At 44.5% G+C, this 23,989-nt stretch overlaps 1 protein-coding gene across 5 annotated transcripts; it reads left to right on the top strand.

Annotated features, from left to right (window-relative positions):
* Positions 1-598: 598 nt before the first annotated feature.
* Positions 599-23,941, top strand: tmem41b (transmembrane protein 41B). Of its 5 annotated transcripts, XM_056278692.1 has the most exons (8): positions 599-793; positions 12,142-12,259; positions 14,203-14,331; positions 15,257-15,350; positions 18,819-18,923; positions 19,129-19,267; positions 19,394-19,429; positions 23,340-23,941. In XM_056278692.1, the coding sequence occupies exons 1-8, from the start codon at positions 694-696 to the stop codon at positions 23,438-23,440; spliced, it is 822 nt and encodes a 273-aa protein (XP_056134667.1). In that variant the 5' UTR covers positions 599-693; the 3' UTR covers positions 23,441-23,941. The 5 variants fall into 5 exon arrangements, with proteins under 5 accessions (XP_056134667.1, XP_056134669.1, XP_056134668.1 ...); XM_056278694.1 differs by lacking the exon at positions 19,394-19,429 and having other exon boundaries at positions 23,504-23,941; XM_056278693.1 differs by lacking the exon at positions 19,394-19,429.
* Positions 23,942-23,989: the final 48 nt, after the last annotated feature.

The raw sequence follows: 23,989 nt of genomic DNA, 5'->3' as shown, positions 1-23,989 counted from the left end.
GTCTGTCTGTCTGTCTGTCTGTCTGTCTGTCTGTCTATCTATCTATCTATCTATCTATCTATCTATCTATCTGTCTGTCTGTCTGTCTGTCTGTCTGTCTGTCTGTCTGTCTGTCTGTCTGTCTGTCTGTGTATCTATCTATCTATCTATCTATCTATCTATCTATCTATCTATCTATCTATCTATCTATCTATCTATCTATCTATCTATCTATCTATCTATCTATCTATCTATCTATCTATCTATCTGTCTGTCTGTGTATCTATCTATCTATCTATCTATCTATCTATCTATCTATCTATCTATCTATCTATCTATCTATCTATCTATCTATCTATCTATCTATCTATCTAGCTGTCTGTCTGTCTGTCTGTCTGTCTGTCTGTCTGTCTGTCTGTCTGTCTGCCTGCCTGCCTGCCTGCCTGCCTGCCTGCCTGTCTGTCTGTCTGTCTGTGTATCTACCTACCATCGTGGCTTCTCCGGAGTTTTTTAAGATCATCCGCCAGGGGTCGCTGCTAAGAAAAACAAACGCTCAGTGGGAAGGGGAAAGGTCATCGTATCTAACGTGTCAGTGTCTCCGGCGTCAGTTAGAACCGGCGACACCCGGAGTTCAGGTTCTTTTACGTCCAACCGGGAAGACTTAGTTATAATAATTATTATTCGCAATAATAATCAATAGCGGTGACATCAGAGATGGCCAAGAAGCGGAGAGACAAAAGGGAGGTGGAAGGCGCGTCGTCTTCAGCAAACGAGGAGCCAAATACAAACCTCGATGACCCGCAGAACCTCAAAGGTAGTCAGCGCTTCTGAGCCCCACAGATGGCTAGCGGTTAGCTAGCTAGCGGTTAGCTAGCCAGCTAGCCGCTAAATGACCGCCGGTAATTGACTTCATATTCGATATCCGCGGGTGGCCCCCTCCCTCTAAACCCGACCGCTTCTTCATGTTGCCAGTTGGGCTTCTGCTGTAGACGAACACGTAGCCGGCCTGTCTCAGTCTTGTTGGGGGTTTTGTCAGTCTTGTTTTTTGTCAGTCTTGTTCAGTTCAGCCGCTTCAGCGGTTGTGACGGAATCCTGGATCATGAATCCTGGATTATGAATCCTGGATTAAGTTGGTTGACCACCAGTCTAGCAGCGCTTCTATAGGGACCCTGCTAAGTGTTATTTACGTATATTGCAATAACGTTTTGATTCATATTAATAACCCAGAGCAGTTATTCTAAGATTAACGACTGTCCCTCTACCTTAAACAGCCACGGAATTGCCACGAGCCTGTTTCATATATTCAATTCGATTCAATGTTATTTGTATTGTCCAATATCACAAATTACAAACTTGCCTCAGTGGGCTTCACAGCAACACAACATCCTGTCCTTAGACCCTCTCATCGGATAAGGAACAACTCCCTAAAATAAAAACCCTTTAACAGGGAGAAAAACCAGGAAGAAACCTCAGGGAGAGCACCAGAGGAGGGGTCTCTCTCCCAATATATATTAAAATGGCCATTATACATTACAATGGGCTTTTGTAATAGCTGTCAGTTTTCAACATATCAACTTCAAACCACCTCTTAACTATTCACATCTAGTCTGAGTTTTAACGATTCACGTCTAGTCTGAGTTTTAACTATTTACATCTACTCGAGTTTTAACTATTCTCGTCTAGTCTGAGTTTTAACTATTCACATCTAGTCTGAGTTTTAACTATTTACATCTACTCGAGTTTTAACTATTCACGTCTAGTCTGAGTTTTAACTATTCACATCTAGTCTGAGTTTTAACTATTCACATATAGTCGTGAGTTTTAACTATTCACGTCTAGTCTGAGTTTTAACTATTCACATCTAGTCTGAGTTTTAACTATTCACATCTAGTCTGAGTTTTAACTATTCACATCTAGTCTTGAGTTTTAACTATTCACATCTAGTCTTGAGTTTTAACTATTCACATCTAGTCTGAGTTTTAACTATTCACATCTAGTCTGAGTTTTAACTATTCACATCTAGTCTGAGTTTTAACTATTCACATCTAGTCTTGAGTTTTAACTATTCACATCTAGTCTTGAGTTTTAACTATTCACATCTAGTCTTGAGTTTTAACTATTCACATCTAATCTTGAGTTTTAACTATTCACATCTAGTCTGAGTTTTAACTATTCACATCTAGTCTGAGTTTTAACTATTCACATCTAGTCTGAATTTTAACTATTCACGTCTAGTCTTGAGTTTTAACTATTCACGTCTAGTCTTGAGTTTTAACTATTCACATCTAGTCTGAGTTTTAACTATTCACGTCTAGTCTTGAGTTTTAACTATTCACGTCTAGTCTGAGTTTTAACTATTCACATCTAGTCTTGAGTTTTAACTATTCAGATCTAGTTTGAGTTTTAACTATTCACGTCTAGTTTGAGTTTTAACTATTCACGTCTAGTTTGAGTTTTAACTATTCACATCTAGTCTGAGTTTTAACTATTCACATCTAGTCTGAGTTTTAACTATTCACATCTAGTTTGAGTTTTAACTGTTCACATCTAGTCTGAGTTTTAACTATTCACATCTAGTTTGAGTTTTAACTATTTACATCTAGTCTGAGTTTTAACAGTTCACATCTAGTTTGAGTTTTAACTATTCACATCTAGTTTGAGTTTTAACTATTCACATCTAATCTGAGTTTTAACAGTTCACATCTAGTTTGAGTTTTAACTATTCACATCTCGTTTGAGTTTTAACTGTTTCTATCTAGTCTGAGTTTTAACTATTCACACCTAGTTTCAGTTTTAACCATTCACATCTAGTTTGAGTTTTAACTGTTCACATCTAGTCTGAGTTTTAACTATTCACATCTACTCTCATTTGTAACTATTCACATCTACTTTGAGTTTTAACTGTTCACATCTTGTTTTAGTTTTAACTATTCACATCTAGTTTGAGTTTTAACTATTCACATCTAGTTTTTAGTTTTAACTATTCATATCTAGTTTGAGTTTTAACTATTCACATCTAGTTTGAGCTTTAACTATTCACATCTCGTTTGAGTTTTAACTATTCACATCTAGTTTGAGTTGTAACTATTCCCATCTATTTTGAGTTTTAACTATTCACATCTAGTTTGAGTTTTAACTGTTCACATCTAGTCTGAGTTTTAACTATTAACACCTAGTTTCGGTTTTTAACTGTTCACATCTAGTTTTGAGTTTTACCTGTTCACATCTAGTTTGAGTTTTAACTATTTACATCTAGTCTGAGTTTTAACTCGTCACATGTAGTTTGAGTTTTAACTAGTCACATCTAGTTTGAGTTTTAACTCGTCACATCTAGTTTGAGTTTTAACTATTCACATCTAGTCTGAGTTTTAACTATTCACATCTAGTCTTGAGTTTTAACTATTCAGATCTAGTTTGAGTTTTAACTATTCACGTCTAGTTTGAGTTTTAACTATTCACGTCTAGTTTGAGTTTTAACTATTCACATCTAGTCTGAGTTTTAACTATTCACATCTAGTCTGAGTTTTAACTATTCACATCTAGTTTGAGTTTTAACTGTTCACATCTAGTCTGAGTTTTAACTATTCACATCTAGTTTGAGTTTTAACTATTTACATCTAGTCTGAGTTTTAACAGTTCACATCTAGTTTGAGTTTTAACTATTCACATCTAGTTTGAGTTTTAACTATTCACATCTAATCTGAGTTTTAACAGTTCACATCTAGTTTGAGTTTTAACTATTCACATCTCGTTTGAGTTTTAACTGTTTCTATCTAGTCTGAGTTTTAACTATTCACACCTAGTTTCAGTTTTAACCATTCACATCTAGTTTGAGTTTTAACTGTTCACATCTAGTCTGAGTTTTAACTATTCACATCTACTCTCATTTGTAACTATTCACATCTACTTTGAGTTTTAACTGTTCACATCTTGTTTTAGTTTTAACTATTCACATCTAGTTTGAGTTTTAACTATTCACATCTAGTTTTTAGTTTTAACTATTCACATCTAGTTTGAGTTTTAACTATTCACATCTCGTTTGAGTTTTAACTATTCACATCTAGTTTGAGTTGTAACTATTCCCATCTATTTTGAGTTTTAACTATTCACATCTAGTTTGAGTTTTAACTGTTCACATCTAGTCTGAGTTTTAACTATTAACACCTAGTTTCGGTTTTTAACTGTTCACATCTAGTTTTGAGTTTTACCTGTTCACATCTAGTTTGAGTTTTAACTATTTACATCTAGTCTGAGTTTTAACTCGTCACATCTAGTTTGAGTTTTAACTATTCACATCTAGTCTGAGTTTTAACTATTCACATCTAGTCTGAGTTTTAACTATTCGCATCTAGTTTCAGTTTCAATGGCTGTTAAAAAAGTTCAGTTCAATTATTCTTAATTATTACTGTTCCTTGCGTTTTTTCCCCCAGTGGCTTTATCAATTGAAAAGATAATGATATCATCTCTCATGTGTTATTCACGTCCTCTCACAATGTTTACAGCTTTTAGTTTTTCAAAAAAGCCCTGATTAAGTGTCAAACTCCCTCAGGACCAAGGTCAGTGTTTTTGTCTTAATTCTGATGATTTCCTGTTTATATTTTGAATAGCTTTTTTAGTTCAAAAGAGGTAACACTTTATAATAACTACACACTATGAAGCATTAGTTAAGTGTTAGTAACTGCTGAATTTATCATTTGTAAAGCTAGACATGCACCGATGGTTAGTGTGTTAGTAGATATTTTATAAATACTTATTAATACTGCTATAACAGTAATAATAAATTCTTATGTATATGATATGATATATATTATATCAATATACATTATATATTGATATCATACATTACATATATTGATATCATCGATATCAATACATATAATATAATATCTATATAATAATACAATCTTCATGTTTCATATTTGCTCTTCTGACCATGTCTTCCAGCCTTCCTGGGGATTGCATGAATCCACGCCTTTCCTCTTCGTTTTTTGATTTGAGTTTTCCCTATTGGCACGTGATACAAATGCAGATGCTTTACAAATCCTTTACAAATGATGATTTCAGTAGTTACTAATGCTCAGCTAATGCTTCATAGTGTGTAGTTATTATAAAGTGTTACTGATATTCATATCACATCACCTTTATGTTTTTCAGGCCCTCTTACCACTTTCACAACTTAGAGTCTGTTATGTCATATGCATGCTCAGTAATCCAGGTAAGGAAATCACAGAAAGTTGAATCAGTTCATCTGGACACAACATTTAATGAGGGAAACGTTTCATCATCATCTAAGTGACCTCTTTAGTCTCACCTGACTGCAGGTGTCCCCACCCTTATAAACAATACAGTGTCTGCAGGTGTCCCCACCCTTATAAACAATACAGTGACTGCAGGTACCCCCACCCTTATAAACAATACAGTGACTGCAGGTATCCCACCCTTATAAACAATACAGTGACTGCAGGTGTCCCCACCCTTATAAACAATACAGTGACTGCAGGTACCTCCACCCTTATATAAACAATACAGTGACTGCAGGTGTCCCACCCTTTTAAACAATGCAGTGACTGCAGGTATCCCACCCTTATAAACAATACAGTGACTGCAGGTATCCCACCCTTATAAACAATACAGTGACTGCAGGTATCCCACCCTTATAAACAGTACAGTGACTGCAGGTATCCCACCCTTATAAACAGTACAGTGACTGCAGGTATCCCACCCTTATAAACAGTACAGTGACTGCAGGTATCCCACCCTTATAAACAGTACAGTGACTGCAGGTATCCCACCCTTTTAAACAGTACAGTGACTGCAGGTATCCCACCCTTATAAACAATACAGTGACTGCAGGTATCCCACCCTTATAAACAATACAGTGACTGCAGGTATCCCATACTTATAAACAATACAGTGACTGCAGGTATCCCACCCTTATAAACAGTACAGTGACTGCAGGTATCCCACCCTTATAAACAGTACAGTGACTGCAGGTATCCCACCCTTATAAACAGTACAGTGACTGCAGGTGTCCCACCCTTATAAACAATACAGTGACTGCAGGTATCCCACCCTTATAAACAGTACAGTGACTGCAGGTATCCCACCCTTATAAACAGTACAGTGACTGCAGGTATCCCACCCTTATAAACAATACAGTGACCTCCACCCTTTTAAACAGTACAGTGACTGCAGGTATCCCACCCTTATAAACAATACAGTGGCATAACGACCCAAACCAACGACCAGTTTCATATGCAAATTGCCGAGACAAATAACTAGAGTTTCAGTCGACATGTGTGCTATTCACGGAGGTTTGGGGAATGTTTGCAATCAGCACTGTAAGATGGCGACAGATGTACTCTTAGCCCCCCCCAGTTCAAGGATGGTCGTTCCCTCTTCACATTGATTGCCTCTTTGACTCCCCGTTCAAACCAGCGTTCCTCCCTATGAAGGATGCTGGCCTGTAGATGGTGTAGACTGTGGAGTCCTGGCCTGTAGATGGTGTAGACTGTGGAGTCCTGGTCTGTAGATGGTGTAGACCAGCGTTTCTCAAACCTCTCCTGGCGGACCACTTGTCCTGCATGTTTTAGATCTCTCCCTGCTCCAACACAGATGATTTAAATGATCAGTTTTGTTATTAGGCAGCTTCAGGAGCTCATAACGAGTTGATCATTTGAATCTACAGACCAGACCAGATGAGGGAGAGATCTAAAACATGCAGGACAAGTGGTCCGCCAGGAGAGGTTTGAGAAACGCTGGTATAGACTGTGGAGTCCTGTCCTGTAGATAGTGTAGACTGTGGAGTCCTGGTCTGTAGATGGTGTAGACTGTGGAGTCCTGTCCTGTAGATGGTGTAGACTGTGGAGTCCTGGTCTGACGTGTTAGCTCTCCTGTGTTGTGTCATCCTCTTGGCCAGCGTCTGTTTGGTTTCCCCAATGTACAAGTCATGGCAATCCTCCTGGCACTTAACAGTGTACACTATATTGCTCTGTTTGTGCCGGGGGACTCGATCCTTGGGGTGGGCCAACTTCTGCCGCAGCGTGTTTTGGGGTTTGAAAGCAACTGAGACGAGGTGTTTGGGAAATACGCGTCTCAACTTTTCCGACACTCCCGCCACATATGGAATCACCACTCGTTTACACTTAGACAGCTGTTGTCCTTCTCTCTTCGATCGGCTGGTGCCCTGTTTGGATGTCTTCCTGGCTTTGACAAACGCCCAGTTAGGACAACCACACTTAACCAGGGCCCACATTAAACAGCTGCTGTGTCAGTGGGGACATTGTCAGCTTGGTGGTATAGCGTCCTGATGACTCCTAGTTTGTGCTCCAGTGGATGATGTGAGTCAAACCTTAAGTACTGATCAGTATGTGTTGGTTTACGCTAAACATCAACAATCAAATGTCCCCCATCACCAACTGCAATTTCACAGTGTAAGAAGACTACCCTGTCATGTTCCACATCCTCCCTGGTAGGGCTGAACAGTTAGGGAACGTAATCTAATTGTGATTTTTTTTTGACCAATAGTGCGATTGTGATATACTATGCAAATTGTTTTTAAATTCCTTATCTTCTGTGTTATTCATTAAACACAAGCAATAAATAATCCCCCCCTTTTCTCCCCAATTGTACCAATTACCCCACTCTTCCGAGCTGGCCTGGTCACTGCTCCACCCCCTCTGCTGATCCTGGGAGGGCTGCAGACTACCACATGTCTCCTCCCATACATGTGGAGTCACCAGCCACTTCTTTTCACCTGACAGTGAGGAGTTTCACCAGGGGGACATAGTGTGTGGGAGGATCACGCTATTCCCTCAGTTCCTCGTCCCCCTTGAACAAGCGCCCTGACCGACCAGAGGAAGTGGTAGTGCAGCGACCGCGACACATACCCACATCCAGCTTCCCACCCACAGACATGGCCAATTGGATCTGTAGGGACGACCGACCAAGCCGGAGGTAGCATGGGAATTCAAACCAGCGATCCCTGTGTTGGTAGGCAGTGGAGTAGACCGCTACGCCACCCGGACACCCCCATGTTCTACACATCTTAATGGAGATGTCAGAACTGTCCATACTGTTTGTGTCCCTTTCCTGAGGTGCTGACATCATTTCATGGAGGTTCTTTTAGGCCTCAAAGCAGTTAATCATAAAACTGTACGGACCATGGCTGTCCAGTACTGCAGTAAACACATAACCACACAGCCACTTTGTAGCTTTCTGTTTTTGTGTCACTCTTCTTCTTTTTTCTTTTTTTTTACTTCAATTCCAGAACTGCAGGCTTATGTCCCCTGCCATAAGGCATTTCCCTGTTCCTGAGCAAAATGGGAAATTGGTGTCGGTCTTCTTGGTTGTGTACAATGTCAGTCTTTTTTTACTCTGATTAAATTGTCTTTGCGCGGCACGGTGGCGCAGTGGTTAGCGCAGTCGCCTCACAGCAAGAAGGTCCTGGGTTTGAGCCCTGGGGTAGTCCAACCTTGGGGGTCGTCCCGGGTCGTCCTCTGTGTGGAGTTTGCATGTTCTCCCCGTGTCTGTGTGGGTTTCCTCCGGAGGCTCCGGTTTCCTCCCACAGTCCAAAGACATGTAGGTCAGGTGACTCGGCCGTACTAAATTGTCCCTAGGTGTGTGTGTGTGTGTGTGTGTGTGTGTGTGTGTGTGTGTGTGTGTGTGTGTATGTGTATGTGGGCCCTGTGATGGCCTGGCGGCCTGTCCAGGGTGTCTCCCTGCCTGCTGCCCAATGACTGCTGGGATAGGCTCCGGCGATGTCTACTTTAAGTTTTTTTAACAGCCATTAAGACTCAGACCAGAGGGGATTCGGTGGAAGAGGTGGTTTGAAGTTGATATGTTGAAAACTGACAGCTGGGGCATCTGGGTAGCGTAGCGGTCTATTCCACTGCCTACCAATACGGAGATCGCCGGTTCGAATCCCCGTGTTACCTCCAGCTTGGTTGGGCGTCCCTACAGACACAATTGGCCGTGTCTGCGGGTGGGAAGCCAGATGTGGGTATGTGTCCTGGTCACTGCGCTAGCGCCTGTTGAGGGGGAGGGGGAACTGGGGGGAATAGCGTGATCCTCCCATGCGCTACGTCCCCCTGGGGAAACTCCTCACTGTCAGGTGAAAAGAAGCGGCTGGTGACTCCACATGTATCGGCGGAGATGTGGTAGTCTGTAGCCCTCCCTGGATCAGCAGAGGGGGTGGAGCAGAGACTGGGGCGGCTCAGAAGAGTGGGGTAATTGGCCAAGTACAACTGGGGAGAAATCCAAAAGAAAGAAAACTGACAGCGTTAGAAGGGGAAACTACCAGCGACTATCGAATATGAGACTAATTTAACCGCAGATGGTAAGCGGTACTTATTACGCTGTGGTGGCTGAGTTAGCGGCCATGTTGGGCGTGCTGCAACAGATCTGGTAAATGAAGCTGTTGATGTTGATATCCACTCTGCTTGTGACGGTGTAGGTCAGTGTCGTAGTCCTCTGGTTTCTGTCATTCTGATACAATCAGTGTTCTTAAAACATGTGACTTGACAAGTCAGGTAATTGTAATGACATCTATATTTCGATAGTTAATTAGATGCATCCTAATTTGGCTGGGACAGTTTTAAATCCAAGCTAGGAAGTTCAAGATGGTCGTGTCAGTTTTGTGTCAGTATTCTGATTCTGATTCTTGTTGATTATTCAGTTGAACTTTTTGACATTTCAAAATAGCTTAATTTGGGCATCAGGTGGTGTGGTGGTCTATTCTGTTGCCTACCGATACCAGGATTGCTGGGTCGACACGATACCTACAAACCCCAATTCCAATGAAGTTGGGACGTTGTGTAAAACGTAAATAAAAACAGAATACAATGATTTGCAAATCCTTTTCCACCTGTATTCAATTGAATACACTACAAAGACAAGATATTTAATGTTCAAACTGCTAAACTTTATTGTTTTTTTTTTGTTGCAAATATTCACTCATTTTGAATTTGATGCCTGCAACACGTTCTAAAGAAGCTGGGGCAGGGGCATGTTCACCACTGTGTTACACCACCTTTCCTTTTAACAACACTCTATAAGTGTTTGGGAACTGAGGACACTACTTGTTGAAGCTTTGTAGGTGGAATTCTTTCCCATTCTTGCTTGATGTACGACTTCAGTTGCTCAACAGTCCGGGGTCTCCATTGTCATATTGTGCGCTTCATAATGCGCCACACATGTTCAATGGGAGACAGGTCTGGACTGCAGGCAGGCCAGTCCAGTACCCGCAATCTTTTACTACAAAGCCCCGCTGGTGTAACACGTGCAGAATGTGGCTTGGCATTGTCTTGCTGAAATAAGCAGGGACGTCCCTGAAAAAGACGTCACTTGGATGGCAGCATATGTTGCTCCAAAACCCGTATGTACCTTTCAGCATTAATGGTGCCTTCACAGATGTGCAAGTTACCCATGATGCCATGGGCACTAACACACCCCCATACCATCACAGAAGCTGGCTTCTGAACTTTGCTCTGTTAACAATCTGGATAGTCCTTTTCCTCTTTAGCCCGGAGAACACGACGTCCATGATTTCCAAAAACAATGTGAAATGTGGACTCGTCAGACCACAGCACACTTGTCCACTTTGCGTCAGTCCATCTCAGATGAGCTCGGGCCCAGAGAAGCCGGCGCCGTTTCTGGGTGGTGTTGATATATGGCTTTGGCTTTGCATGGTAGAGTTTTAACTTGCACTTGTAGATGTAGCGACGAACTGTGTTAACTGACGATGGTTTTCCCAAGTGCTCCTGAGCCCATGTGGTGATATCCTTTACACAATGATGTCGGTTTTTAATGCAGGGCCGCCTGAGGGGTCGAAGGTCACGGGCATTCAATGTTGGTTTTCAGCCTTGCCGCTTACGTGCAGAGATTTCTCCGGATTCTCTGAATCTTGTGATGATATTATGGACTGGAGATGATGAAATCCCTAAATTCCTTGCAATTGTACGTTGAGAAACGTTGTTCTTAAACTGTTGGACTATTTGCTGACGCAGTTGTTCACAAAGTGGTCAACTTAAACCCAACCTTGCTTATGAAAGACTGAGCCTTTCGGGGATGCTCCTTTTATACCCAGTCATGACACTCACCTGTTTCCAGTTAACCTGTTCACCTGTGGAATGTTCCAAACAGGTGTTTTTTGAGCATTCCTCAACTTTCCCAGTCTTTTATTGCCCCTGTCCCAGCTTTTTTAGAACGTATTGCAGGCATCAAATTCAAAATGAGTGCATATTTGCAAAAAACAATAAAGTTTATCAGTTTGAACATTAAATATCTTGTCTTTGTGGTGTATTCAATTGAATATAGGTCAAAAAGGATTTGCAAATCATTGTATTCTGTTTTTATTTACATTTTACACAACGTCCCAACTTCATTGGAATAGGGGTTTGTACCTCCGGCTTGGTCGGGCATCCCTACAGACACAATTGGCCGTGTCTGTGGGTGGGAAACTTGATGAGGGTATGTGTCCTGGTTGCTGCACTAGCGCCTCCTCTGGTCGGTTCGGGCGCCTGTTCAGGGGAGGGGGAACTAGGGGGAATAGTGTGATCCTCCCACACACTACGTCCTCCTGGTTAAACTCCTCACTGTCAGGTGAAAAGGAGCGGCTGGTGACTCCACATGTATGGGAGGAGGCATGTGGTAGTCTGCAACCCTCCCCGGATCGGCAGAGGGGGTGGAGCAGCAACCGGGACGGCTTGGAGTGTGGGGTAATTGGCCAAGTACAGTTGGGGAGAAAAGAGGGGGGGAAACCACCCAAAAAAAGAAACAGCTTAATTTGTAATTCAATCTGTAAAGGCACAGGAGCAGCCACTGGAAGGACACTGCAGTCCTGATTCAGCTCCTCATGTCTTCCATTAGGCTGATTTTTTTTTTCCTTCACTGAGCAGGGGCTAGTCTGGTCTTTTGAAGATTTTATTTAAATGTCATTGCTGTGCTCAGTCTAATTCTTGTTCATATTCACACATTTAAACGGAGTCTCTTAAAAGGCATGTTCCCTTTAGTCAGTTGGCTTCAGATAACTTGAACAGAAGATGCAGGTGTCATCAGCATATTGCACAAGACTACCTGGCTGGTAGCTGCTGCTGTGAGCTTTTCTCCGTAGTTCAACTCCGCTGACTCCCATGTTAATTACACTCCTTATGTCCCCTACAGGCACACAGCACACAGGAGGAGGCTCAGCCCGCATGTCCCTCCTCATTTTGTTCTCCATCTTTACCTGCTCTGCCTCACTTATGTACCTGGTCTACAAGAACTTCCCCGAGCTGAACGAGTGAGCTGTCTTCTGCCTTTACTGATGTGATGAAATACTGGGGTTGATGTAGTTTTCGTCCAGACAGACATTTTCTGACATTTAGATGGTGGGCTGCTGACACCACCACCACTTGGCAAACTTGGCCCTGTGGTTTATACCATTTTCAAGGATTTTGTTTACATTCATATTTTTTGACTGAACAGCATTGGGTTTGATGCATTATAAATTCAGATTTTTTTTTTTAGTGTGGTTAAATGTAGGGTGAAATAATTTTATTCCATGTTCACCAAAATTGTCATCCTTATCTTTATAATTGTGTTACTTTTCAAGCTTTTGTGTGATTGTGTTTTTACATTGTGTAGAGCGATATAGTCCTTACAGTGCTGCTTGGTCTCTTTAATGTGTTGTGGACTCACTGGTGAAGCGGAGGGTTCCCGGGGGTTTCAGGACCTTCATATGTGTCTTCCACTCAGAGGACAGCTAGTAAAACACAGTGTTTCCCACAGGTCTGACATACACTTGTGGTGGTAGCCGGCAGGCAGAAAGGGCCGGCATGACCTGCCGGCACAAAAATGGCCTACTGCATGTGACAAACAACAAATACGTGTGACCTTTAACCCAATATTTTGATTTTTCTCACTACTCCTATCTGCTGAGTAAATGCATGGAGAACTAGCAGTCTGACCTCAGCTAGAGTCAGTCTGTCCTTCTACCTGCCATGGCCCGGAGAGAAAACAGCAGTCCCCCCTTATCCACGGGGATATATCCCAAGACCCCCAGCGGATGCCTGAAACCATGGCTAGTACCAACCCTATATAGACAGTACTAAGTGACTAACGGGCGGGTAGCGTATACAGCGTGGATACGCAGGACAAAGGGATGATTAATGTCCTGGGTGGGATGGCGCGAGATTTCATCACGCTACTCAGAATGGCGCGCAATTTAAAACCTAAGAATTATTTATTTCTGGAATTTTCCATTTAATATTTTCGGACTGGCGGCCTGTCCAGGGTGTCTCCCTACCTGCTGCCCAGTGACTGCTGGGATAGGCTCCAGCATCCCGCGACCCTGAGAGCAGGGCAAGTGGTTTGGATAATGGATGGATGGATGGGTTTTCAGACCACGGGTAACTGAAACTGCGGACTACTGGTATAATCTCAGCCAGGACAACTTTGCTGCATGTTGTGCAGTGGTCAAGTTATGTGTGCTGAACACACTCTAGAGTCTTGTTGCTGCCATTGCAGCATAGTTGCCGCTTTCCTTTATAGAATTCGAAGCTACGACCAAAGCCAGAGAACATTTACGCAGTAAGGAGAAAGGAGGTGCTTTACCCGTCCGTGCTTGTAAGACACCGTGTCCACCTCTTCCAGTGATGTAACACCAGAGAACGACTCTCTGTCTGTGTTTCTGCAGAGCGTGTGCGATTGTCCGTAGACCCTTATCGCGCTAGCAGAACGAACGGTAAAGGGAGGGGAGACTGTTCACTAGTTACTCGATCGCGGATGGCGTCGTTCTCTCAGAGGAATAAAAGAATAAAGATAGAAGTGCTAAAATAGGCCGTTGGTATACCTGGCCAGCCTGCCCAAGCACAGTCTGTGTGGGAAACACTGGAGTAGAAGTGGAGTTGAACATGGGCAGTGTGGCTGGGAATGCATCTACTGCAGTCTCTGGGGTTAGGGTTAGGGTTAGGTCAATGTCAATGACTGGGTTTAAACAAAATCTTTGGTAACCTCTAAGGTTGATGAAGTCCATTATTATGTTTTGACCGACATCACTGTAACATGAACACAGTGAGTAAAGATTTTCCACTGTCATAATTCTGTTTGCTGTTATCATTTTGGCAGTTCTTCAGAAAATCAACTGACGTTCCACCTTTTTGTTGTGGGCATGTTGATTAATTCATTGTTTGATTGTTTCAATCCAGAACTGATTCTCATAGGTTGAAATTCCTCTTCTTGCAGCGATGAAATGGAGAAAATCAAGATACCTAAAGACATGGAGGATGCCAAAGCTCTCGGCACCGTGCTGTCCAAATACAAGGACACCTACTACACTCAGGTCTTGTTGGCCTACTTCACAACCTACGTCTTGTATCCTTTGTGTAAAGCAGATTTTTGAACAAATCAGAAGTTTGTCTAAGTTTAGCTATTGCCTGTAGCTCAGGTTACGTTGTGAGGGCCACATTGCTGCTTCAAGAGCTGTTGTCTGGCGGTTCTTTGAGTTTCCCGGTTTCAATTAGTAGATACGTGTGGGTTTTTGAAGGCTCAAGCGATTCTCCAGTTGGACTGAATCCCAGTGGGGTTGTCAGTACTGATGAGGTCAGTGAAGTTTTTGTCTCAGGGAATTCTACATGATGCCTGACAATGATGTAATGAGGACAGCTTTTAAAATGTGAACCTGTCCTTTACATTAATGCTGTCAAGCTGAACCTGAGGAGCTCGACTGCTGTGGTGGGAGATTTGCATTGAGCAACAAAGTTATGAATGGATAAGTTTATGTGTAGTAAAATCCTTTATTCATCTGATGGATTACATTTTTAGTATTACTAGTATATATATATTTAGTATATACAGTTGCATAAAATCTTTATGGTATATGCTCCATCAGAGTTTCCAGCTGGTCCTGCCTCCACCGCCATGTGGAGCTCATGTGAGTACTGGCTGGTGTGTGCTCACCGCACAAGCTATAGTCTCCTAACGAAGACACACAAGCTCCAGTCTCGAAGACACACTACTTAGTTATGCTGAGTTTGTTCTCTTTATTGAAGGGAGATGGAGGTCAATGCTAAAGCATAGCCATCTGCTGAAACTGATAAAACAAAGCCAGGGCAAGGTCTGCTGAGGTCATTTTCTTGGAGTATATTTCTCATGTAGTTGATCTGGGAAGCGTCCACGCAGAAGGTTTATATAAAGGGTAAGATCACAACTCAAGTTAAACTGTTGAGTGCTCCCCTTCCTCAAAGTAGATCACCTGATCTGTCCGGTTAAGCTGTTTCCCTTGATAACGCTGTCTCAGCCTTCAAACGTTTGCAATCCCTGGATCCATCTTCCTCAGCATCTTGTCTGGATATCTCTACCCATTTCCCCTGGCACTTTTCTTAGTATGCTTGGTAAGTAAGAAAACGAATATATGGAATGTTGTCACTATGCCTGTATTTATATATTTATAGACAGCAACGTCTTATCATTTCTAGTGGATTCTGTATTTTATTGCACAGCATATGAATTAGGCCCTGTGATGGCCTGGTGGCCTGTCCAGGGTGTCTCCCCGCCTGCCGCCCAATGACTGCTGGGAAAGGCTCCAGCATCCTTGCGACCCTCAGAGCAGGATAAGCGGTTCAGATAGTGGATGGATGGAGTATATGAATTAGGGATGTTTTTAGTTTCATTAAGGATATTACACAGCCAAATTTTAAGACACTGCTGGCTCAATTTTGGTAACCTATGTAGCTTTTTGCTCATTACCACCATCTACTACTACAGCTACTTTCGGCTGCTCCCGTTAGGGGTCGCCACAGCGGATCATTCATTTCCATCTCTTCCTGTCCTCTGCATCTTCTTCTGTCACACCAGCCACGTGCATGTCCTCCCTCACCACATCCATAAACCTCCTCTTTGGCCTTCCTCTTTTCCTCTTCCCTGGCAGCTCCATATTCAGCATCCTTCTCCCAATATACCCAGCATCTCTCCTCCACACATGTCCAAACCATCTCAATCTTGCCTCTCTTGCTTTGTCTTCAAACCATCCAACCTGAGCGGTCCCTCTAATATACTCGTTCCTAATCCTGTCCTTCTTCATCACTCCCAATGAAAATCTTATCTTCAACTCTGCCACCTCCAGCTCCACCTCCTGTCTTTTCATCAGTGCCACTGTCTCCAAACCATACAACATAGCTGGTCTCACTACCATCTTGTAAACCTTCCCTTTAACTCTCGCTGGTACCCGTCTGTCACAATCACTCCTGACACTCTTCTCCACCCACTCCACCCTGCATGCACTCTCTTCTTCACCTCTCTTCTGCACTCCCTGTTGCTTTGGACAGTTGACCCCAAGTATTTAAACTCATATGCCTTCATCACCTCCACTTCTTGCATCCTCACCATTCCACTGTCCTCCCTCTCATTCATGCATACGTATTCTGTCTTGCTCCTGCTGACTTTCATTCCTCTTCTGTCCAGTGCATACCTCCACCTCTCCAGGCTCTCCTCAATGTGCACCCTACTGTCACTACAGATCACAATGTCATCTTCAAACATCATAGTCCACGGAGACTCCTGCCTGCTCATTACCAACATCAATTTGCAAAACTCTGTGATTGCCGAGATTGCTTTTGAACATGAGTAGCCTGGTGTAGACAGCCGTGTTATGAGGCAGCTGAGGTGCTGCCGCTTGATAGTCAGTATTGTGCGGCTCAACCTTTTGTATTTTTATTGGCTTCCCTTAAATGTGGGACATTGCCTTATTCAGGATTACCTGGCCATCTTCCATTGTCTTGGGGAAAACCAAATTATGCCTAAAATAGAAGCCATGGATCTGCGTGTGAGAGCTGGATGTGTTATAAATGCTCTTTATTTAAAAGCCCTTTCCTCTTACTTTAAGTGCAGTAGTGAATGGACCGCACTTCAAACATACATTCATACAAGTATGATGCCGAACTGCTGCTGATACAAAAAGCTTCAGTGTGGAAATAGTTTAAAAGAAGAGAGCAAAACAGCATTTGTGTTTCCTGTTTCCCTGCAATGTTCTGGTCATGGTGGTGATCTGGTTCTGAGTATGTATACTTAAGAAAGTGAAACCAAAAAATGCTGATTAAAAGGAACAACAGTAGTGTCCGGGTAGCGTGGTGGTCTATTCCGTTGCCTATCAACACAGGGATCGCCGGTTCGAATCCCCATGTTACCTCCAGCTTGGTTGGGCATCCCTACAGTCACAATTGGCTGTGTCTGCGGGTGGGAAGCTGGATGTGGGTATGTGTCCTGGTTGCTGCACTAGCGCCTCCTCTGGTGGGCCGGGGCGCCTGTTTGGCAGGGATGGGGAGCAGGGGGGAATAGTATAATTCTCCCATGCGCTACGTCCCCCTGGTGAAACTCCTCACTGTCAGGTGAAAAGAAGTGGCTAGTGACTCCACACGTATCAGAGGAGACATGTGGTAGTCTGCAGCCCTCCCCGGATCGGCAGAGAGTGTGGAGCAGTGACCGGGACGGCTCGGAAGAGTGGGGTAATTGGCCAGGTACAATTGGGAGAAAAAGGGGGAAATAATTCCAAAAAAACAAAAGAACAACAGTAAGGATAAGTGACAAGAACATCATGGTAATAAAAGAATGTGTATTGATGGCAGTTTAGGTTCAGCTCTAGCCAGCTGAAAGGGTTTCTAGCCAGCTGTAAGGGTTTCTAGCCAGCTGAAAGGGTTTCTAGCCAGCTGTAAGGGTTTCTAGCCAGCTGGCGGTCCACGGTGGTGTAGCGGTCTAAGCATTGGCTTTGTGTCGATGCAGTTGCCCACTGGGGACCGGGATTCGCGCCTCGGTCTTGTCAGATCCGACTATGGCCCGATTCGATGAAGCAGCAATAATTGGCAACGCTGTCTTTGGGAGGGGGGCGGAGTTGGCTTGTGTTCGTCACATGAATGCGTCTCTTTGTGTCGGAAAAAGCAGTGATTCGGCCTGGATTCGCCTTGTCACGAAAGTGGGGAGGTGTCTCCTTCGAGACTGCCGGCCGGGGAGATGCACTTGGCGAACGCATGCAGTACGAGGTTGTTGTTTGACCTAGAATATGGAACTATTGGCCACTAAATTGGGAGAAAAAGGGAAAAATCAGAAATAAATTTATAGAAAAAGGGTTTCTAGCCAGCTTTAAGGGCTTCTAGTCAGCTGTACGGGTTTCTAGCCAGCTTTTTGGGCTTCTAGTCAGCTGTAAGGTTTTCTGGCCAGCTGTAAGGGTTTCTGGCCAGCTTTAAGGGTTTCTGGCCAGCTGTAAGGGTTTCTAGCCAGCTTTATGGGCTTCTAGTGAGCTGTAAGGGTTTCTAGCCAGCTTTATGGGCTTCTAGTCAGCTGTAAGGTTTTCTGGCCAGCTGTAAGGGTTTCTGGCCAGCTGTAAGGGTTTCTAGCCAGCTTTATGGGCTTCTAGTCAGCTGTAAGGTTTTCTGGCCAGCTGTAAGGGTTTCTGGCCAGCTGTAAGGGTTTCTAGCCAGCTGTAAGGGTGTGTGGGAGTTAACGGTTTACTATTAAAGTAAACATTGTTGGTAATGAGTATCCTTTGGTATGTAAGCCTGCCTAGGATGAAGTTGCTCATGGACAGTGGTCCCAGACCAGTTTTCTGCATGTCTGCATTTGTATTTTTTCATATTTTGGTTGAGTTTAGGGTAAAAGCTGGGTCAGGTTTGGCACCATTTTCTAGTGGATGAAGATGGGATGAGGTTTGGGTCGAGGCTATTGTCACATGTTCGGTGTAAGTTAAGAATGTGGTCTGGAGCCAGTGTCTATCGGCAACTTCACCTTAGAGCATGCAGGACTGTCAGTGTATAGTGGATTTTCCTCCAGCTTGTGCGTCATGTAGTTGTTGTGTTTGTGTCCTGTGCTAGTGCTCTGGCCTGGGTGCCTCCTTCTGCTACATGCTGTCATACCTGGTGGGGAGGCCGGTGGTCTACAGATACCTCACAGAGAGAGCACAGAAGTGGTCTCAGCAGGTAAAGGCTTTCACAGGGATTAAGATGAAGGTATTAGAACAACGAGCTGAATTTAAAATCATTTATCACTCTGTCTTGTCGTCTCCTGTGTTGGATAAGTTTTCATCTGGTGGTTTTTCTTTTACTGCATTGTGTAAACAAGTTTTACCACCCAGCACCCAACACATGAGTTTAAACAACTGTTGTTACTGTGTTTCATTGGCAGGTTGACAAGCATAGAGATCATCTGATCAACTACATCATCTTCCTGAGGATAACCCCTTTCCTCCCCAACTGGTTCATCAACATCACGTCGCCTGTTATCAATGTGCCTTTGGGGGTCTTCTTCCTCGGTACCTTCTTTGGTAAGACCACGATCACCTTCTAGGTTTCTCTATACCGCTTAAAACCTTGAACATTTTCTTTTGTGTCTTTCTTTTTTGTGTTATTGCATCTTTGACCTTCTTTGTGCCACCTGGCTGGTTTACAAGGTGTGGCCCCGCCATCCTTTGTGGCTATCAACGCAGGTACGACACTATACAAACTGACCACAGCTGGGGAGGCGGTGTCCTGGAACTCCTTGGCCGTTCTAGGAGTACTGGCAGTGCTCTCCATCCTACCTGTCTGCTTCCAGAAAAAAATGCAGCAGAAACTGGAGTAAAGTTTAAACCTGCCACCGCCCTTCATCTGCCTCGCTGATCCCACACCCCCTTCATCTGCCTTGCTGATCCCGCACCCCCTTCGTCTGCCTCGCTGATCCCGCACCCCCTTCGTCTGCCTTGCTGATCCCACACCCCCTTCGTCTGCCTTGCTGATCCCGCACCCCCGTCATCTGCCTTGCTGATCCCCCACCCCCGTCATCTGCCTCGCTGATCCCGCACCCCCGTCATCTGCCTCGCTGATCCCGCACCCCCTTCATCTGCTGCGCTGATCCCACACCGCCATCATCTGCCTCGCTGATCCCATGCCCCCTTCATCTGCCTTGCTGATCCCACGCCCCCTTCATCTGCCTCGCTGATCCTACGCCCCCTTCACCTGCCTCACTGATCCCACACCCCCTTCATCTGCCTCGCTGATCCCACGCCCCCTTCATCTGCCTCGCTGATCCCACGCCCCCTTCATCTGCCTCACTGATCCCACGCCCCCTTCATCTGCCATGCTGATCCCACGCCCCCTTCATCTGCCATGCTGATCCCACGCCCCCTTCATCTGCCTCGCTGATCCCACGCCCCCTTCTTCTGCCATGCTGATCCCACACCCCCCTTCCTGCTGCTCAGGAACACAAGAAACTACTCAGCTGTCACTCAGTGTGCTCTGTCCACGTCATCCTCATACACACATACTCATGTTGCATACATCCCAACTCACTGACACAATGACAATAATGACAATACACACAGACACATGGACACGTAGACACACAGCACAGATACAGGCAGACAGACACACAGACAGACACACACAGGTTTGGACACCTGATTGAATGTATGTTTTTCAAAATCTTGAAATCATTGCTGATTTCTAGATTTCTTTCCAGACTAAATGTAAATGTGTACATTGTGAACACTCCAGCAGGTGGTTTCATGTAGTACTCAGTGAGGATGAAATGTAAATGTGTACATTGTGAAAACCCCAGCAAGTGGTTTCATGTAGTACTTAGTGAGGATTAAAGAAACTCTGATTAGGTGTCCAGACACTGGATGAGTACTATACAGGTTCTGTAAATAGACTGGACTGTATTTAAAAAATCAGGCACTACTTGCCTTTGTATAGTTTAATAATTGTTGTTACACAATTAAAGGTGCCACATGCAGGTTTTTCAAATTGCACATTATACTTAGATTTGCTTTTTTAAACATCTAACCATCAGTGGGCATATGGCTTCCTGCTGGGTTTCTGCCCCACACCAGCTCAGAGGCGCCACACGCCTTTCTGCTGGATGCAACATTAGCTTGTGGAAAACAGCTCTGTGTCATTGCCTCAGATGAAAATGTAAATCACTTAATATCTGAAATTGTGTGATGTAAGATTACATTTTGCTGTAAGGAAAGGAGTGACTTCTGTACTTGCCACCTTTTCAGTTTCACTCCCCGTTTTATACTGACTAACATGCTTGTGTGGATGTCTCAGCTTACACGACTTCACCACTAAAACCATGCATGCCACTACAGCGGGGTGCAAGGGATGCAGTTTCAAAGTAAAACTGTTTTGATGCTCGGTTCTTACATGGCATCATTTCTGCATGAGAGACTTGTGGGACGAGCAGGGTTTCCTGTGAGGCAGTTAAATCCTGCAGCTCCTGAAGTAGATTCACCACTGTGAGTGTGACATCCCTCTGAAGTCACACCACCTTTGACCCTGTGACTGGAGAGCTGCAGGCTGACCCTGTGACTGGAGAGCTGCAGGCTGACCCTGTGACTGGAGCGCTGTAGGCTGACCCTGTGACTGGAGCGCTGCAGGCCGACCCCGTGACTGGAGCGCTGTAGGCTGACCTTGTGACTGGAGAGCTGCAGGCTGACCCCGTGACTGGAGCGCTGTAGGCTGACCTTGTGACTGGAGAGCTGCAGGCCGACCCCGTGACTGGAGTGTTGTAGGCTGACCTTGTGACTGGAGAGCTGCAGGCCGACCCCGTGACTGGAGTGTTGTAGGCTGACCTTGTGACTGGAGAGCTGCAGGTCGACCCCGTGACTGGAGTGTTGTAGGCTGACCTTGTGACTGGAGAGCTGCAGGCTGACCTTGTGACTGGAGAGCTGCAGGCTGAGGGTGGGGTGTTCTTATTGAAGGGGATGACTGAATTGTAGTGACCAGCATTCCTGAAGCGTGTTTTTCCCAAGTGGACATGTGACTAAACAAGTGATGTGCAGGTGGACATGTGACTAAACATGGTGGTGTGCGGGCATCACAGACAGAACAGTGGAAAGACAGATGAGATTAGACCACATTGTAAATTCAACAAGTACTGTGCAAGGTCGCTGGTAAGCTTGGCTTTTCTTTTGAATGCATGCAGAGATTTTTCCCCTCATGCTGTGTATGTCTTGTATGTAACTTTGCCTCGTGCCATGGATGGACTGCTAGTGCCAGACGTATGACTGCCAGCGCTTACGCCTCCTACAGACTGTGCGATTTTAGCAGTCCTATAAGTTTATTGCAAGCCACACTGTGTGATACGGATCTAATAAACTTGGGTACGACATCAAGTGTGATGTATGTAGACTTTACGATGAAAACACTACTGAATCGCAGGCTACGACGCAAGTCCGTAAGAACGTCACCAGCGCGCGTGCCGTATCAGCGCGCGTAATCAATGTACGCCGCTGGCCGAGCGACAGGACGCGCAGCGGGAATCCAGTCCTTGCAGTAGTCGCCGCAGCTCGTTTTGTTGAATCCGTGGCATTTGGGTCTCAGATGCTGACAGTGTGTGTTTTGCGCCAGCAAAGATTGTGCGTGGCGTGGATCAGTGCGTCATTTCGTGCTGTCAGACTTTTGTCCCAGGTTGTCTTCGGTCGCAAGACCGTAATAACGGCCGTCTTTGAGCCTGTCTCACAGTGCGACGTAGGACCCCCGTTTTGGAGCCACGACCAAAGACGTCGCCACATTTAGTCATCTGTCGTGTGAGACGGCCCACATCCCGCGGTCTGTAGGAGGCTTTAAAGGTGTCTGCGTCTTACTTTGCTTTTACCTCCTTCCGGTCCTGGCCCTGGATTGGACACTAACCCCTGGACATGTTGTGGGCTGCTCCTTACTAATGTGTGGTTTTGGACTTTGGTGTGACTTAATTCTCCCCTGTATGGCAAAGCTGACTGGACTGGGGATGTGCTGAATGAACGAGGCTGCTGCTGAGTGCGCTTTGTGCAGGAGGTGCCTCAGAGGCGCGTTCAGTGCGTCCGTCTCCCTGGTGACGGACGCACTGAGCGTGTGCATGGGCCAACGTCGTGTTGCGTGTGTAGTTTCACACTTTGTCGAGCTACTCGTAAGACGACACATCGCGCAGCGGTTCGTTGGGTGTGTACTAATCCTTCTCGTAGGAACACTTTAAAAGTCTGCATAGGAAACGGATCACTCAGCCCTACTGTGTTAGCTGTTTCCTGTCGGGCACGTCCAGAATTTTGTTTGATGTAGTGACGTAAATTATTACAAATATTACTACAATAATAATAAATATTACAGATTATGTCAAATCAGAGGCCGCACTGAGGGGTTTGCTCCCTGCTACATGCTATAGTAGCATTTGATGCTAGCTATGCTAGCTAGCTAGCATGTGATGCTATGCTAGCTAGCTAGCCCATTTAATGTGCCATGTTCGTGGTTGTTAATGGGTTGATACAAGTCTCTCAGTGTCCTCCACCATTGTCCACGACAGACGTGGTATGTGTTCTATGACTGGCTTTTATTTTGTTGCCTATGAAAATAAAAAATGGGTAATTTTACTTTTTTCAGCATGTATTCTTGAAATGAATACTTTGAAGATGGCCGTTCACCGGTGTCTCCTTCTTAAACAGCAGGAGACCTGCGTGGTCTGTGAGCCCTGTATGGCTTGAACGTTTGCCTTGTGGCTTTCCTTCACCAGTGTGTGAGGGAGAACTTGTCATTCTCTCTCTCAGAGCCTCCAGTGAAGGTCTGGTATTCTCACTGTCCGCACACACTTCATGGACAACTTGCTCATCTAAATGATACCTCAACAGCCGAGTAACTGTACATCACTTCCAACTTACCGCCACTCTGCTCCGTTTACGCCGACACCGCGGCGACTCGTCCGTCAGTTGCCGCTGCGGGAGTTGGTTGCCCCGCTGCGGGGGAACTCTTCTTACGTCACTTCCTGTTGATGTTTGACTCACACCTTTTACAAACCGGTGATGTATAGCAGTATGACTGTCTTTACAAATACTGTGTATTGTACTTTACTGTCCTATCTGATCAAATCTTTAACTTTTTCATATTAAATAATTGAAACTGTGTAAGAATATTGTCTTAAGACTTATTGGAGAAGTTCCTGACCAGTTGGTGGCGCTCCACATTGACTGCATGTAACAAGTGTTGGTTTTCAGGAAGTGAGTCCTTGTAAAAACGTACTTATTCGTGTGTTTTTC

Source organism: Lampris incognitus, chromosome 4 (assembly GCF_029633865.1).
Source record: "Lampris incognitus isolate fLamInc1 chromosome 4, fLamInc1.hap2, whole genome shotgun sequence".
Lineage (NCBI taxonomy): Eukaryota > Metazoa > Chordata > Actinopteri > Lampriformes > Lampridae > Lampris > Lampris incognitus.
This window is presented reverse-complemented; position numbering and strand designations above follow the sequence as displayed.

Bases quoted from the DNA above. Each gene is read 5' to 3' on its own strand.
- tmem41b (XM_056278691.1), top strand. From the start codon at position 694: ATGGCCAAGAAGCGGAGAGACAAAAGGGAGGTGGAAGGCGCGTCGTCT. The intron at 14,332-15,256 runs GTATCCTTTGTG...ACGCTGTCTCAG, and splicing joins TACTTCACAACCTACGTCTT to CCTTCAAACGTTTGCAATCC. The intron at 15,351-18,818 runs GTAAGTAAGAAA...GTCCTGTGCTAG, and splicing joins CACTTTTCTTAGTATGCTTG to TGCTCTGGCCTGGGTGCCTC.